Here is an 18,297-nt window from a genome sequence, read left to right as displayed (position 1 = left end):
GTGCACAAGCTACTAGAATAATACAAATAAAGGTCTGAATAAAATTCAAGTTGTTTGAAAGATAATACGCAGCTAAGATAAGATAGAAGGGGGCTTCAGAACTACGGACGTTGTGCAGTTATACCTCAAGTCTCATCTGGGTAGCTGAATCCGAGCAAGTCTATGGTACGCTGATGGGACCAACTTCAAAATCTGCAAAAGAAGTGCAGAGTGTAGTATGAGTACAACCAATCTCATATACTCCGTAAGTGTCGAGCCTAACCTCAACGAAGTAGTGACGAGGCTATGACAAGACACGTACGTAAACAACTTGTACAAGTATATACAAATACGAAGCAACAATAACACAATAAATAACAATTTATAAATTTGGGAGGGAACATGCGAAGGGGAATGATATAGAAATTTCAGCAGGAGAAGTGTCACTTAGCAGCCAATTAATTCATCGACAATAAAATGAGCAACTGATAATATGAAAATGGCACGGCACCACCCTTCGTGCTTTTACTCTCATTCTTTTCATAAATTGATAAATAAATAATAAGATTGACACGGCATCACCCTTCGTGCTTTGACTCTCTTCTGTCACGGCATCACCTGTGCTTTAACTCTTTTCTGGCACGGCATCACCCTTCGTACTTTTATACTCTTTGAAAATGGCACGGCATCACCCTTCGTACTTTAACTCTCTTCCTCACTTCATATTTCAATAAATAATAATGTGAAATTGGCACGGCATCACCCTTCGTGCTTTTATACTTTTCCTTACCATGAAAATAATAATATAAATTCTGAAGAGTATTAAAATACGGGGATATATACTTATCAATCAATTCAATGCCAAAATACCGACCTCACCTTCCAAAATATTCAACAATAATTTCATGAAAAATGATCAAATAAATAATAATAACTTAAAACTTAACCAGGAATATCTTAATTAAATATGCAGTTATTCACAATAAATAAATTTCACCCGCATGCTTTGACTCAACCACAACGCATAAGTACTCGTCACCTCACATATACGTTGTACCCGCACATTAAATCACATAGCAAATAGACAAATAAGTCCTACTCCCTCAAGTCAAGATTAACCACGACACTCACCTCGATTTGCAACCAAATTCAAGATTTCAATAAACCTTTGCCTTGCGAATTCGTGTCCGAAATCCTCAAATCTAGTCATAAACAATTCAATATACTCAATACAAATCGTAAGAATTAATTCCATATGAATTTACTAATTTTTCGGATTAAAATCCGAAATTCATTTAAAAATCGACAGTGGGACTCACATATCGAATCCTAAAAAAACTCATAAAAACCGAACACCCGTCCCGATACGAGTTCAACTATACAAATATTATCGAATTCCGACATCAGATTGGCTTTCAAATCCTAAATTATCATTTTTGGAAAGTTTTGACAAAAAATTCAATTTTTTCCATCTAAATCCGAAATAAATGATGAATATTGACATGGATTTATGAAATATAATCACTTTCGATTATAGAATACTTACCCAAGTAGAAATCATGAAAAGCCCCTTTGGAATCGCCCAAATCCGTGCTTGAAATGTCTAAAAATGAGAAAAAATCTCGAATTCTTCGATTTATACACTGTCCGGGGATTTTTGCTTCTGCGGTGGACTTGACCGCGCCTGCGGTCTCGCTTCTGCGGAGCCAAATGCGCATCTGTGCTGCCTTCCGCTTCTGCGATCGAAGAGTCCGCTTCTGCTGATACGCGGGTGCGTTCAAGGTTCCGCACCTGCGGCTTTTTGCCCAGCTTGCCCAGACCGCTTCTGCGAGGGATTTCTTACTTCTGCGGCCTAGGCTTCGCAGAAGCAAAGGCACCAGAAGTAGCAAAATTCCAGATTTTGCTTAAGTCCAATTTTTGTTCCAATTTCGATCTGAATCACACTCGGGGTACTCGGGACCCCATCCGAATATACCAACAAGTCCCGAAATATAATACGAACTTACTTGGGGTCTCAAATCACGTCTAACAACGTCGAAATTACAATTCACGCCTCGATCCGGACTTGTGAATTTCAAACTTTTCAATTTATAAAACTCGTACCGAAATATGTTAAATGAATCCGGAATGACTTCAAATTTGGCACACAAGTCATAAATGACATAACGAAACTATTCAAACTTTCGGAATTGAAATTCGAGCCCGATATCAATAAAAGTCAATTTGTGGTCAAATTTTTGAATCTATAAGCTTTCAAACTTCCAATTTTCAACAAATGGCAATAACTCAAACTCTATTTCACATTTTACTAAATTTTTCATATAAAACATTTCCATAAAATTATTCGGACTGCGCACGTAAGTCGAGGATTGATAAATATTGCTATTTGAGGTCTTAGAACACAAAAATAAATGTTTAAATTAAATATGACATTTTTTGGGGTCATCACATTAAAAGACGATGAACCAAGGGAATATGAAAGATAGCGAGAATAGAGATTCATCACACTATTCTACTACAACATAAGAGAAATTAAACAAAGATAAAACAAATATAGATCACACGAGTTTGAATTTATTAGTCAAGATTGGACTCAAAAATAGAGTATATTAGAAGAATAAGTATCCAAAATCCAAATCATACGAGAGAAAAGATATTCAATTCTTATGGTTTACTAATCAAGATCGCTGGAATACCTGTGGCATGCTACTCAAGATGCAAGCTAGAACTAATTTAATTTTAGTAGGACTAGCATAATAGGTTTGAGAGTTGAGACCTTGGGTTTTAATTACTTGTTGATTGTAAACGTTTCCATACTCACAAAGGCCAAGTAAAATACTATATTTTGTTATTTTTAAATTTAATATATAAAATATATTTTTCTTATATAGAATTATTCGGTATGTTTCGATATTTTATTGGCTTATTTTTGTAAAATTAAAAACTTAACCTAATTATCGGTATGGTTATAGATTTATATAAAAACCTATAATTTTATTAAAATAAACCTAATAATTAATTTGGTACGGCTCGATTCGATCGATTTAGTCGATTTTTAAAGATCTAAGGACACCCCTAGTTATTTTGTAGCTGTCGCAGCCCTGAGACCTCCTGTGCTTCCATTTAATGAAGGTTCGAGTCAGAATCGCTCATATTTCAACTCATTAGTTGTATTTTTAGGCGCTTATTTGCTCTAAATAAGTCTGGGTTTTTCAGATCTTGAATAGAATTTTAAAATCATCAAGATATTTCATTCAAATTAAACAAATAATAATAATAATAAGAAGAAGAACAAACATAATGTATAGTTGTCATAACTGAACTAAACTATTGGAATTAAAAACTTAGTTATTAACTATTAGATATTAAATGTGTATTATATATAGAACATATGCATTGATGTAAAGATATTGTATGTTGACATGCATACTACTCAACAACAACAATAACCCAATAAAATCCCATAAGTAAGAGGTTTGGGGAGGGTAGTGTGTACGCAGACCTTACCCCTACCCCATGGAGTAGAGAGACTGTTTCTGATAGACCCTCGGCTCAAGAAAACGAAAAAGACAAAATAGACAATATATCAATATCATCAACAGAAACCATAGAAATAATAAAGCATTATAAGAAACCAAAAATCAATTGAAACGCAATATAATAACCAGTAAAGAAAAACGGGAGAATAGTGATAATACAACATAAACCACTAGAAATCTAAGACAAACCCTATCAGTCTATCCTCACACTCGGAACGAAGTAGAAAAATGCTCAACTACCTCCTAACCTATAACCTTAATACTCGATCTCCATACCTTTCTATCAAGGGCCATGTCCTCAGAAATCTGAAGACACACCATGTCCTGCCTGATCACCTCTCCCCAATACTTCTTTGGCCGCCCTCTACCTCTTCTCGTTCCCGCCAAAGCCAATTACTCACACCTTCTTACCGGGGCATCAGGGCTTCTCCTCCGCGCATGCCCAAGCCATCTGAGTCTCGCTTCCCGCATCTTGTCATCTATAGGAGCCACGTCCACCTTCTCCCGAATATCTTCATTCCTAATCTTATCCATCCTAGTGTGTCTACACATCCTCCTCAATATCCTCATCTCTGCTACTTTCATCTTCTGTATATGTGAGTTCTTAACCGACCAATACTCGACCCATACAACATGGTCGGTCTAACCATCTTCCGCATACTACTCATATTGAATTATTAATATTACTACTAAATAACAATTGTAGGTTGCTTTCCAATAGTGGGTGATTCTTGCTTTGAAAAACCAATTGCAACCGAAACTCAAATTCAACCTTTGGATGACCTTCGTCTTTTATCATATGATATGAAATTTTCCACTTTAGATAAGTTTAAGCTAACAATAATTTGACAATATTAAATGCACGTTGTATGTACTTTGTGAAAGTAATTAAGAAACTCGCAATTAATGTCAATAAGGCAAACATTTTGACTAGGAGTACAATTCCGACTAGACATAAAAGATCCGTGAGGATATCTCATTCCGAGTTATTTGGTGATTAATCTTCTCCTTGTCAAAAGTAGGAAACTTACCCAAAATATTTTGTTTTTCACTCGGTGGCCGCTATTCATATCAGATTTCGACTAATTCAGTTTTGCTTCGTATAACGCCCATTAAAAAATAAGGTTGTGTTTTCGAAAGCATTTTGTTCATGAATCTCATAAGTCATACCCAAAAAAAGAGTTGGGGTATCTACTTGTTTTTTTTTGTTATACGAACACGCATTGTAGTGTTAATACATCTCTCCTTGAACGACACTCCAACTAGTTGAATAGCCAAAACGCCATGGACAAGATCCATTGATCATCCTTTATTAGCTGTTAGAATTGGTCTATTGAAAACTAAAGTTCCAACTCATCCTCTTATCAAGAATAAGCATCATTTTAGTCAAAATTAATTTGGTCCAAAATAATTATATCTAAGGATGCAGTAATTACTCTTGCTCCAATAATGAATGATCTATATAATTTTCTAAAAATTATTGAGGAGAGATAAATGATAATTTATTTAAACAATTCTTACGATTGATTAGTGCGTCGAAATCTTGAACAAAATGTTTTCATCAAGTCATATTAACTTATTTAAGTTAAGTATATTAATAAGTAAGGATGTGTATCAATTAATTATTATTAAGTGAAGTAACCATATAGATTAATGCAGATGCATCTATTAATTTGATGTAAATAATAAGCACATATATATTTTTACGCATGCAAACAAAAGCAATATTAGGAGGGTGTTTGTTCGCTTATAAGTTGGTCAAATCAGTTTTTAACCATTTTTTAGTCTTTTTAGTGTTTGACAAAGTTAAAAAGTGCTTAAAATAAATTAAAACTGCTTAAAATAAGCCAAAAGCAATAAGTTGGGCAACCCCAAATTATTGTTTTTTGGCTTAAAAGATATTTTTGCTGAAAAACCACTATCTTTAAGCCAATCCAAATGGACTCTAGAAGTATTAGGGAGTAGGATGCTTATTAACCAATCATATACTCTAAATAACTTTAAACACAAGCAAATATTCGCTAGATAATCTTTCAACCCTCCTAACAACTTCCTTAATTTGAATGAAGTAATAAATTAATGCATCTAGCTAAGCTTAGTTACAAATGATTATCATTAATTGCTGGGAAATTAGAGCCCTTTCGATGTACTTAGCCATGTCCACAATAAGTGATTATTTTTAAGTGTTTAGTTAAAAATAAACGATAAGTATTCTTAAGTGCTAAAATTGAATCTAATAGACAAAAAAATAAGTGTATATGAATAAACGTGTTGAAAGTAAAAAAAAAAAAAAAAAAAAAAGGTAGGGCATGGTAAGCAACCATTTCAATTGTACAATAACTTAAATGTTCTTACAATTATTTACACTAATAAGGAACTGATTATTTAAATAATTTTTATTCTGTTATGAAAATAATTATATTGTGGATATTCATTTATTACTCCGCTATAGATAATCTTCCTGAAGAAGATTATCCATTTAGTACTCTGTTGAAGTTTATCTACAAGCAGCTGATGCAGGCAGGTTGCAAGCAGCTCAATGAAATGATTTGCAGCAGCTTCTTATTAAACAGGCAGGTTGCAAGCATCTCATGCAGACAGCTTACAAGCAGCTAAAGAAAAGCCTTGCAGCTGCTTCCTGAAAAGCCTCGCAGCTGCTTCCTTTCTTCTATAAATAGAGGAGTTTTTAGTTCATTATGTACATGAATTTGAAGTTGAATAATATATCAGTTTCTCTCTATACTTGTCTTTACTTTACAGTCTTTATTTTATAACACGTTATCAGCACGAGACTCTGCCATCTCGAGAAAATACTTTGAAAGTATCAGAGGTACGAACTTTCTTTTTCTAAATAATATCAAATCTTTCTAAACTTGAGTTTATAGCCCTGGATATATCGGGCAAAAGCTACATTTCATGGGTTCTTGATGCCGAAATTCATCTTGATGCGATGGGTCTGGCAGACACCATCAAAGATAAAAATCAGGCATCAAACCAAGACCGTGCCAAAGCAATGATATTCCTACGCCATCACCTTGATGAGGGCCTGAAAATGGAATATCTTACTGTTAAAGATCCAGTCATACTGTGGAGTAATTTGAAAGATAGATATGACCACCTGAAGATGGTCGTTCTTCCACAGGCACGTTATGATTGGACTCATCTAAGGTTACAAGATTTTAAATCTATCAGTGAGTATAATTCTGCTATGTTCAGAATTATTTCCCAATTGAAACTATGTGGTGATAATATTACTGATCATGATATGTTGGAGAAAACTTTCACCACTTTTCATGCCTCGAATATGCTCCTGCAGCAGCAATATCGAGAGATGGGATTTAAAAAGTATTCTGAACTTATCTCACATCTTCTTGTAGCCGAGCAACATAATGGGCTATTAATGAAAAACCATGAAAGCCGACCTACTGGTTCTTGTCCATTCCCTGAAGTGAATGAGACGAACTTCCACCAAGCTAAGCGTGGAAGAGGACATGGGCCCCAGTCGTGGTCATGGCCGTGGTTGGGGAGGAAACTCTAATCGTGGTAATAACAATGCACCAAAGAACCCTCCTTACCACCAGCAGTGGAAAAGGAAGGAACAAAAGCATGAAGCGGTGCAAGAAGCAAAGCCAGAAAATGCATGTTATAGATGTGGAGGAAAAGGGCACTGGTCACGTACATGTCGTACGCCAAAGCACCTGGTTGAGCTGTATCGAGCCTCCCTGAAGAAGACAGAGAAAAATGCTGAAGCAAATTTTATTTCTGAAGATAATTTAGACTTCATGCATTTGGATGTAGCTGATTATTTTGCACTCCCAGAAGGAGAAACAAGTCATGTGATCGGTAGTGAATCTGTAGAAATGTAAATATTTTAATTTTTGTTGTTTGTAGTAGATAGTATGGTTATGTAATTGTTGTACATAAATAAAAGTTATGCTTTGATAATAATGTTTACTATCATATTTATTTTGTTTATGTCATTTTGAAGAATATGGATAATCCTCAAATTATGTTTGGATCAAAGACCAATCATGAAGATATTTGTGTAATTGATAGTGGAACAACTCATGCCATATTCAAAGATCAGAAATACTTTTCTTATTTGCATAAGGAAAAAGCAAATATTTCTACAATTTCTGGTAATATAAGTTTGATTGAAGGCTCCGGAAGAGCTATTGTATTTCTGTCTAAGGGAACAAAACTTATTATCGACAATGCATTGTACTCCTCCAAGTCCCGAAGAAACTTGTTGAGTTTTATAAATATCCGCCGAAATGGGTATCATGTTGAGACAATAGATGAAATGAATGTGGAATATCTTTGTATTACAAAGAATATTTCTGGCCAGAAATGCATTGTAGAAAAGTTGCCAACTTTATCTTCTGGCTTATATTATTCAAAGATTAGTACAGTTGAATCACACTCTATCGTAAACCAGAAGTTTACTGATTCAAATACTTTTGTGCTTTGGCATGGCCGTTTGGGCCATCCTGGATCAATAATGATGAGACGAATTACTGAAAATTCGAGTGGGCATCCATTAAAGAACCTGAAGATTCTTACAAATAATGAATTTTCTTGTGATGCTTGTTATCAAGGCAAAATGATCACTAGACCATCACCAATGAAGGTTGGCATTGAGTCCCCTACCTTCTTAGAACGTATACATGGGGATATATATGGACCAATTCACCCACCAAGTGGGTTGTTTAGATATTTTATGGTCCTAATAGATGCATCTTCAAGATGGTCTCATGTGTGCCTATTATCATCTCGCAACCTGGCGTTTGCAAAGTTATTAGCCCAAATAATTCGATTAAGGGCACAATTCCCAGATTATCCTATAAAGGCTATTCGCCTTGATAATGCTGGAAAATTCTCATCTCAAGCTTTTGATGATTACTGTCTATCAGTTGGGATAAAAGTTGAACATCCGGTAGCTTATGTTCATACTCAAAATGGCCTTGCAGAGTCATTTATTAAACGACTGCAATTTATAGCAAGACCACTACTTATGAAAACAAAATTGCCCACTACTGTTTGGGGCCATGCTATCTTGCATGCAGCATCACTTATCCGTCTCAGACCAACACATTATAATAAATATTCTCCGTCACAATTAGTTTTTGGTCATGAATCAAATATTGCCCATCTACGAATTTTTGGATGTGTTGTATATGTGCTAGTAGCACCATCACAGCGCAGTAAGATGGGCCCCAAAGAAGGTTAGGAATATATATTGGGTTTGAATCACCCTCTATTATTCGCTATCTTGAACCATTGACGGGAGATTTATTTACTGCTCGATTTGCAGATTGTCGATTTGATGAAATAAATTTTCCACAATTAGGGGGAGAGAAAAAGGAAATCAAAAGAGAAATTGTATGGAAAGTTTCATCATTATCTCACTTTGATCCACGTACCCCTATATATAATCAGAAGGTCCAGAAGATCATCAATTTACAGAATATAGCAAATCAAATATCAGACGCATTTACTGATTTGAAAAGGATAACTAAGTCACATATCCCTGCAGAGAATGTGCCTATCCGAATTGATGTCCCAGCAGGACCATCTATTTGCATGAGAGCTAGTGAACCTAAAGCACGCCTGAAGCGTGGTAGGCCTATGGTATCTAAGGATCGAAGTCCTAGAAAAAGAAAATCGACAAATGATCAAAATGATATTATGAAGGGATCTCCTGAAGAGACCCAAGATCTGATTAGTTATGAGATTCCTGAAGAAATCAATAAACCTGAGGCTCAAGTGAGCGAGGAACTTTTAATAAGTTCTACTGGTAATGGGATTAATTTAAATCGATCTGAAATAGTGGTGGATAATATTTTTGCATATAATGTTGCACTTAATATTATGCAAGATAGTGAGGATTTTGAACCCCCATCTGTCGAGGAATGTCAACAAAGATCTGATTGGCCAAAATGGCAAGGGACAATTCAATCAGAATTGAACGCACTTGCTAAAAGAGAGGTCTTTGGACCAGTAGTCCAAACACCTGCTAGTATAAAACCAGTTGGTCATAAATGAATTTTTGTTCGAAAAAGGAATGAGCAAAATAAAATTGAAAGATACAAGGCTCGCCTTGTCGCACAAGGATTCTCACAACGACCTGGAGTCGATTATGAAGAAACATATTCACCCGTTATGGATGCCATAATATTTCGATATCTCATCAGTTTAGCCTTACGTGAAAGGCTTGAAATACATATGATGGATGTGGTTACAGCTTATCTGTACGGGTCACTTGATAATGAGATTTACATGAAAATCCCTGAAGGATTTAAAATGCCTGAAGCATATTCAAAATCTCGAGAAATGTACTCAATCAGATTACAAAGATCTTTGTACGGTTTAAAACAATCTGGGCGCATATGGTATAATCGCCTCAGTGAATATTTGTTGAAAGAGGGTTACATAAATAATGTTATTTGTCCATGTATTTTTATAAAGAAAATATCATTAGAATTTGTTATACTTGCTGTTTATGTTGATGACATAAATCTTGTTGGCACTCCAGAAGAGCTCCAAAAGGCAATTGAATATCTTAAGAAAGAATTTGAGATGAAAGATCTTGGAAAGACAAAACTTTGTCTTGGACTGCAAATTAAATATTTAGCAAATGGGATCTTTATGCATCAATCTGCCTATACAGAAAGGGTCTTAAAATGCTTTTATATGGACAAAGCGCACCCATTGAGTACACCAATGGTTGTTCGATCACTTGAAGTGAATAAGGACCCGTTCCGACCTCCAGAAGAGGATGAGGAACTCCTTGGTCCTGAAACACCCTATCTCAGTGCAATTGGTGCACTTATGTATCTTGCTAATGCTACAAGGCCTGACATAGCATTTTCTGTTAATTTACTAGCAAGATATAGCTCTTCTCCTACACGGAGACATTGGAACGGGATTAAGCATATATTGCGATATTTAAAGGGAACTCTTGATATGGGTTTGTTTTATGCTAACAAAGATAGTGCAGATCTTGTTGGTTATGCAGATGCAGGTTATTTATCTGATCCCCATAAAGCTCGATCTCAAACCGGGTACGTGTTTACATGTGGAGGTATTATCATATCATGTCGCTCCACAAAGCAGTCAATTGTTGCTACTTCTTCAAATCATGTTGAGATAATAGCTATTCATGAAGCAAGTAGGGAATGCGTATTGTTGAGATCAATGATTCATTTTATTCAAGAAAAATGTGATTTGGAGTGTGATAAAAGATCCACAATTTTATACGAAGACAATGCTGCATGCATAGCCCAATTGAACGAAGGATTTATAAAAGGAGATAGAACGAAGCATATTTCACCAAAATTATTCTACACACACGATCTTCAGAAAAATGGTGATATTGATGTGCAACAAATCCGTTCAAGTGACAATCCGGCAGATTTATTCACTAAATCTTTGCCAACTTCAACTTTTGAGAAGATGGTATACAAGATTGGAATGCGGAGACTCAAATATTTGAAACAAGATTTTCATCAGGGGGAGTAAAATATGCGATGTACTCTTTTTTTCCTTACTAAGGTTTTTTCCCACAGGGTTTTCCTTATAAGGTTTTTAATGAGGTATCTAGAAATGCGTATTACTAAATATGTGTACTCTTTTTTCTTCACTAGGATGTTTTCCACTGGGTTTTTCCTAGTAAGGTTTTAACGAGGCACAATACCTTTTAATGAACATCCAAGGGGGAGTGTTATGAAAATAATTATATTGTGGATGTTCATTTATTACTCCGCTATAGATAATCTTCCTGAAGAAGATTATCCATTTAGTACTCTGTTGAAGTTTATCTACAAGCAACTGATGCAGGCAGGTTGCAAGCAGCTCAATGAAATGATTTGCAGCAGCTTCTTATTAAACAGGCAGGTTGCAAGCAGCTCATGCAGACAGCTTACAAGCAGCTAAAGAAAAGCCTTGCAACTGCTTCCTGAAAAGCCTCGCAGCTGCTTCCTTTCTTCTATAAATAGAGAAGTTTTCAGTTCATTATGTACATGAATTTAAAGTTGAATAATATATCGGTTTCTATCTATACTTGTCTTTACTTTACAGTCTTTATTTTATAATATATTCCAATTTGATTCAAATAGAATTGAAATTGTGTGGAATTTGAAGTAAATATGTAATAAGCTATTCAATTATTGACCGGACAGTATTGCCCTTTAACAGGACATTGCGGTTTTTGTGGTTCATCACACTATAAAGCGTACCCGTAAAAACTACCTTACATCATCATCTTGGTGGGGTTTTAGCATTATTTCTTTTTCTGGTTGGTTTTTTCAAACCCAGAGGTTTTTCATTTCTATCCACAAAACTATTCACTTTCACCCAAAAACTCATTAAAAACAAAATCAAAATTTAAATAAATCAATTCACATCCTTTTCCTTTTGCAAATTTCAGTTCGTGATTTCAAAATTCTCGTAGAATCCGTACAGATCTCTCTCCTCAGGTAATTTTAACTTCTCGTTGCTACTTCTTCTTCTTCTTCTTTTCTTTTTCTGTGTGTTTATCTGTGAATTATATGTTCTGCTTTTGAATTTTATTCATTTAATTGCTTGAAATTGGTGGCAGTAATGAGTTTTGGCTATTTTATGGTGAAATTCAGTTTGATCATACGGAGATCTGATCGGATTTGCCGATTTTCTTTTTAATTTATTATGTTGCGTGCAATTCAAGGGTTTCTCGAAAGTTCTTTGCTAAGTCGAACTGGAATTTCTATTTGAATTGGATTCGAATTCACTGCTGGAATTTTTTTACTCTTGGAATTTTAACTTCCGAAAAAGCGATCCGGTGCAACCGATTGGTAATATTTGGCGAGAAGTATTTATTCCCCTAGCTTTGAACTTGCTCCTGGTTTAAATTGCAAAATGCCGCATTACAATTATTATTTTAGTTACACAACCCTTTCTCGTAAGAGATCGGTAAAAAATAACACACGAGATTTTCAAATTAAACACAAGAGATCTTTGTAGGGTCATTCTCTTCTATTCAAATTGTAAGTGGGCATAAGAGATGATTTTTTAGCAAAATTTATGTATCAAATTTTAAGAAAGTGGAAAAGAATTTAAGTATGCTTTTCTGTATTATCGCTGATTGGAAGTTGGAGATGTGGAGAGCGGGATCCATTTCATGAATGTTTTTTGTCAAAAGTATATCTTCTTGTTTTCTGTAACTGCCCGGTGCTGATATACGAGCATTTAAACATGTGCAGTGTCATACATGGGCGGATGTAGGCTTTAAGATATGGGTTCAGCAGGATCCACTAGCTTTGGCCCAAATCCTGTATATATGCTAAGAAATACACTGAATATGTACAGAGATTAAATTCAGAATCCAATTACTAGCACTTGAGGTCGTTGTCCTAAATCCAGAACCCATAAAGTTCAAATTATGGGTCTGCCTCTGGTGTGAATGTGGCAAGATCTCACTTTCTGTGTACACAGGTTTACACGATATTGATCTAGGCATATAGAATTCTAGGTGTTTTGCTATCAACTGATGTGTTTACTTCTTCTACCTGGAGAATACTAGTGAATCCAAGATACTTGAAACTGGACTAGTTTTGTAACAACTTTAACACTGATCACCATCATCTCTAGGATGATGATTTATGATTCCAGTATTCCAAATTGTCAACTCCAAACAGCTTGAGGGGATTAATGTATAATAATATTTTCTTCTTGATTGTCCTGCCTCTTGAAGGTGGGAAATCATACAACTTCACCCCAAAATTAAGTCGAGTGGCATCATTATATTATTGCAGTGCCTTTGCATAGTATTCATCAGATGTCCTTAATTTTCTGATTTGGAATGCTGTACATTTGCCTTTTGCTTATGCTATATGATATGATTGATAACCTGCTTTTTTTACTTCTCTAGATTGAAGTGTTATTGGTGTCTCTGGCTCATTGTACGTGATCATCACTTATTGGCATGCTACCTGAGGTATGTCGTCGAAGAAGAGGCTGAACTATGGTTTCAGTGGCTGTCAATTTCCTGTTATACCAAAAGCTCCTAGATCAGTTAGAGTAAGTAACCGAAATTGCTAATTCATGCATTCTCTTACAAGTTTTCTTCTATATTTTATTCTTAATTTTAAATATCTCTGTAATTCCAATTTCTTTCAGAGGAGACACTCGCATAATAATTTGGACAATGATCAAATTTGTGCATTTGAATTATTGGCGGCTGTTGCTGGCGAACTTTTACAGGAGAGCGAAAGTTCTGCTTGTAGTAATGTGGCGGAAGGAAAAGGTGAGCTTGCTGAGTGCAGGGTCGGTGTTAAATGTGAGCAACTCAAAGAAGATAAACCTGTGAAATCAGAGTGCTTCAGCCAGGGGAGTTGTGTAGAAAGCACTTATATACCAGAACCTGCAGCGCTAGAGCAGAATTTCAAGCATAGTTTGGATAAACCTAATCACGTAGAAAATAATATCTTCCACAGGCACAATTGTAGTATTATGAATTCTGATTTTTCACAAAAAGACTGGTCTTGCGCAAAGTTGGAAAACTGCAAGAAGGTCGATAGGGGTGGAAAGTTCCACACTGAAGTAGAAGGCGGATCCTCTAATCTCGAGAATGCATGTAATAAGAAAATTGAGACAGTTACTCAAAAACAGTTAGATGATGACAGAAAGCAGACTGATGACTTAACTGTGGCTAACTCTTGCAGTGTGAAGGGTCCAATTGAGAAACATGTGAATAATAATGCCGCAATTAACTCAGACAACAGTGTACAGTTTCCCTTGTACAGGGTGGTTCCTAAGCCTTCTTTCGGAAAGCAAAGGAACAATGTAAAGTTAGGTATTAGAGATGATGACGAAAATTCTTTTCGGTCTTATAGCCACAGCAGTAAGATAAGGGCCTTCAGGAAAACATCACGTATTGGATACAGAAGAATAAAAAAGATTTTGACATCTAGACACTGGAGGATAGCTCCTCAGCTGAAGGACTGCGAACGGTCATGCTTTAGTAAGTGGAGTTATACCTTTTAAAATTTAGTGAGCTTAAGCTTTTGATTTAGTAAATTTCTATCAGCTTGTTATGTCATCTTCTAACTACATGGTTTTGGTGTTTTAGATAATAGAGTGAAGTCCTTTTATCAAAACAGGAAAAGAATATGTGCACTGGAAAGATGCCGAGTTGATATTCCTTCAAAGAGAAGGAAATTGTCTCACTATAACTCTGCCGTTGCTTATGGCCAGCAGGCCAGTAGTGAAAGAAAATCAAACTCACATGAAAAGGGAATCAAGAGAGACATTATCCCACATAGAGGTCAATAATCTACTATCATCCTTTCCATGGAAGGTACATTGTTATGAAGACCTACTGAGTACTGAGTGATATTCTCTCTTTCCTTACAGGATCAGGGGCTTCAGCTTCAGCTAAAACTCATCAAAAAAAGGATCCTTGTGGTAAGACTCTTCAACATTTTTTATGTGGATTGGGCATTGTTTCCCGAGAAGTTTTTGACGTGTGTTTAATTTATTTTTTCAGTAAAATTTAGCATCAAGTCCTTCAACATTCCTGAGCTTTTCATTGAGGTCCCTGAAACTGAAACTGTTGGTTCGCTGAAGGTATGCAGGGTCACATCTTGTTGGGTCATTGATCAAGATTACTTAACCTTGTGCATCTGAGGAATTCTACCAATATATCGATGGATTTGAATTGCTTTTTCTTGTATGTTCACGAGGATCCCCTGACATTCTAGCTTGCGGGAGGAAAATGAGATGATCAATCATGCATTAATAGACTGTAGATGAATTCATCTTTGAGAGTATTAATTAACCTTTCTCTGTTTCTTTTAATTATGGCTGTGTTAATAGCTGAAATCTTTTATTTTGTGGTGATGATATAAAGTGTACTCTTCTGGATTCAATCCAAGATTCGAGTTAGATAAATTTTACTTTTGATTATGCAGAGGTCGGTAATGGAGGCAGTAAAATCTATACTGGGAAATGGATTACGGGTGGGGGTGGTTCTCGAGGGGAAGAAGGTCAGAGATGACAATAGAACTCTACAGCAGGCTGGTGTCTCCCAGAATGGCAACCTCGATACTTTGGGTTTTACGTTGGAGCCAAGTTTTTACCCAGTTTCTCCATCATTGCTTTCTAAAGATCCTCCTGCTTCGTCACCATGTGTTGCTGATCATGAATTAACTAGGTATTACGGAGGACTTGCACTTTTTGTGCTTTTGAGTGCTGTTGCATTAGGCAGTTCTCAAAATTCAAGAAAATCAATGTTTCAATAGATTAATGCTATCATATGGCAGTTTATTGTGCTTGGACTAATATAGCATCTTTGTATTCAGGAGGCCGCCTAGTCCTATCTTGGAATTAGAGCTTCCAAGTGATTCATCAGATCCTTCAAAGACTAAGTTGGACAAGCATGACGAAGATTACCATGAATTGGCGCAATCGCCTACAAATCCTATTGATCCAACAAGTAATGTAGCTATTCCTGATTTTAGAGCCGTGGTCATAGTACCTCATCTGAATGCTGAGGCACTTGCTGTGGTTCCTGGGAGCCCGAAGAACAGTCGTTCTGAACTTTCACAGCGTAGAACAAGGAGACCATTCTCAGTTGCAGAAGTAGAAGCTCTAGTTGAAGCTGTTGAGCAGCTTGGAACTGGAAGGTATCTAAACTATAATTTCATGTGATGTGACAGTGCTATCCCCTTTACTCATTATCATGAGAAACTGTCCGAAGTTTGTTATCCTCAGAGGATCTGCGTTTCTTACTGATATCTGGTTATGCAGGTGGCGTGATGTCAAAATCAGAGCTTTTGAGTGTGCTGATCATCGAACTTATGTTGATGTTAAGGTTAGACATCTAATTGGTGCATTTACCTTTTTCTGATTTTTGATGAAGAAAGTACATTATTTAGTTTTGCTCAGATGCTAAGCCAATTTTTGAGAATTGATGTTTTATATCCGTGATACTTCTACATGCTATCCTTAGCTCTGAAGTAAATATCATTTTTTTGTTATATATATGAATTTTGAAAACCTAGGCCTTAGATATCTATATCAACATGAGAAGTAGTCATGTTACAGTATGTAAAGATGATTTACATACTTCTACGATTCCTTAGGTTTATCCTGTTGTAAACTTGTTACTTTATTGCTATTAAATCTATGACAGCTCTAACTTGATTGCATGAGAGGCGAAAGCGGAATACTTGAGTAGTTTTGGGATAAATTTAAATCTGTATTAGCAAAGCTAATGACTGTTTCGCATCATCTCTGTTAATGTGGGGTTCTTGGTTTACATTAGGATAAATGGAAGACATTAGTCCATACAGCAAGCATTACACCACAACAGAGAAGGGGAGAGCCAGTGCCACAGGAGCTTCTGGACAGGGTCTTAGCTGCCCATGCCTACTGGTCTCAGCAGCATGGGAAGCAACATGCCGAAGCTCTAAAAATGGCGGATTCTCAGGTGCAGAACGTTGGCGCTTAGAGAAAATGTGCTGAAATATTATCATAGGAAACACGACGATAAATTGTAAAGAAAGTTTGCTTTTCAATAACTAGTTAACGCGCTCACACACCGATTTACTGCCAAATCTTCCTCTGTGACTGGTGGACAGGCAGTTGTAAATGATTCAAGGAATAAAGCAGTAGTTTAACAGGCATTAGGGATCTCTTTATTTTTGTTGGTTCTATTCTTTCAGGTAATTGTTAGGATGGGATAAGACTACGTAAAGAATCAAATGTATTATGTACATTAATGTTGTTTTTAGTATAATTTCACTGTTAGCTGTGCATTTCCTCTACCAATATTAGTTCATTTACAATTTGTACTTCATAACAGGCAACGAAATTTTAGTGCAATGTTAGATTTAAAGCCACATCATGTTGATTGATTTATTGCTTTTCTTGTAACATTCTAAAATTTGAAGAAAAGAAAAACCTTGCACTACAAATAACTTAAAAGAGAGGAAAAACTGAAAGGGCTGAATAAAATGAGAAAAGAGAAAAGAGAAATTGGAGTGGAAATGAAGAATGAAAAATAAATAATAATAGGAATCACAATAGTGATACAATAACAACAACAACAAAAAGGAAAATAATAAATACAAGCCGACGGTGAATTAGATTTTTGCATTTAATATGTAGGATAAGCAAAATAGCACGTTACTTGCGGCATGAGATATAAAGATCACAAACTTTAGTGATGAGCACCCTCCACTTCCAATCAAAAGGTTGTGAGTTCGAGTCACCTCAAGAGCAAGGTGGGGAGTTTTTGGAGGGAGGGAGCCGGGGGTCTATCGGAAACAGCCTCTCTACTCCAGGGTAGGGGTAAGGTCTGCGTACACACTACTTTCCTCAGACCCCACTAATGAAATTATACTGAGTTGTTGTTGTTGTTGTTGTTGTAACTTCAGGTTGCTTCAGACTATAAGCAACTCATATGACTTGGCTTCCGGCATTATTTTTTTTTTAGAGGCGGAGTCAGGATTTGAAGTTTATGAATTTTTTAATTGACACTGAATCCATAGATCAGTCACTCGATTTACAACTAAATATTTACACATATTTAATAAATTTTCTAGTACAACTATAAGGTCTAAACAAAAGATACTGCAACCAGCATATAATATTGGCATTTGGTGTTCTTAATTAAATAACTACATTTTTATCTATAATTGTTCGTGACCAGAGGCGAACCTATGCTATATAGAGAGGGGTCACTGACACCCGTAAAATTCGACAAAAATGCATGTATATATGTATGTCTTTAGAAAAT

General features: G+C 35.8%; 1 protein-coding gene across 2 annotated transcripts; it reads left to right on the top strand.

Moving 5' to 3' along the window:
• Positions 1–11,765: 11,765 nt before the first annotated feature.
• On the top strand, positions 11,766–17,314 carry LOC107818585 (telomere repeat-binding protein 4). Of its 2 annotated transcripts, none has more exons than XM_016644622.2 (10): positions 11,766–11,995; positions 13,426–13,574; positions 13,674–14,517; positions 14,626–14,820; positions 14,910–14,960; positions 15,043–15,122; positions 15,467–15,708; positions 15,857–16,180; positions 16,305–16,368; positions 16,822–17,314. In XM_016644622.2, exons 2-10 carry the CDS (start codon positions 13,494–13,496, stop codon positions 17,005–17,007), a joined length of 2,067 nt encoding a protein of 688 aa, XP_016500108.1. In that variant the 5' UTR covers positions 11,766–11,995; positions 13,426–13,493; the 3' UTR covers positions 17,008–17,314. The 2 variants fall into 2 exon arrangements, with proteins under 2 accessions (XP_016500108.1, XP_075101461.1); XM_075245360.1 differs by lacking the exon at positions 11,766–11,995 and adding an exon at positions 12,850–12,989.
• Positions 17,315–18,297: the final 983 nt, after the last annotated feature.

Source organism: Nicotiana tabacum, chromosome 23 (assembly GCF_000715075.1).
Source record: "Nicotiana tabacum cultivar K326 chromosome 23, ASM71507v2, whole genome shotgun sequence".
In the NCBI taxonomy this organism is placed as follows: Eukaryota; Viridiplantae; Streptophyta; class Magnoliopsida; order Solanales; family Solanaceae; genus Nicotiana; species Nicotiana tabacum.
This window is presented reverse-complemented; position numbering and strand designations above follow the sequence as displayed.

Bases quoted from the DNA above. Each gene is read 5' to 3' on its own strand.
- LOC107818585 (XM_016644622.2), top strand. From the start codon at position 13,494: ATGTCGTCGAAGAAGAGGCTGAACTATGGTTTCAGTGGCTGTCAATTT. The intron at 13,575-13,673 runs GTAAGTAACCGA...AATTTCTTTCAG, and splicing joins AAGCTCCTAGATCAGTTAGA to AGGAGACACTCGCATAATAA. The intron at 14,821-14,909 runs GTCAATAATCTA...CTTTCCTTACAG, and splicing joins AGACATTATCCCACATAGAG to GATCAGGGGCTTCAGCTTCA.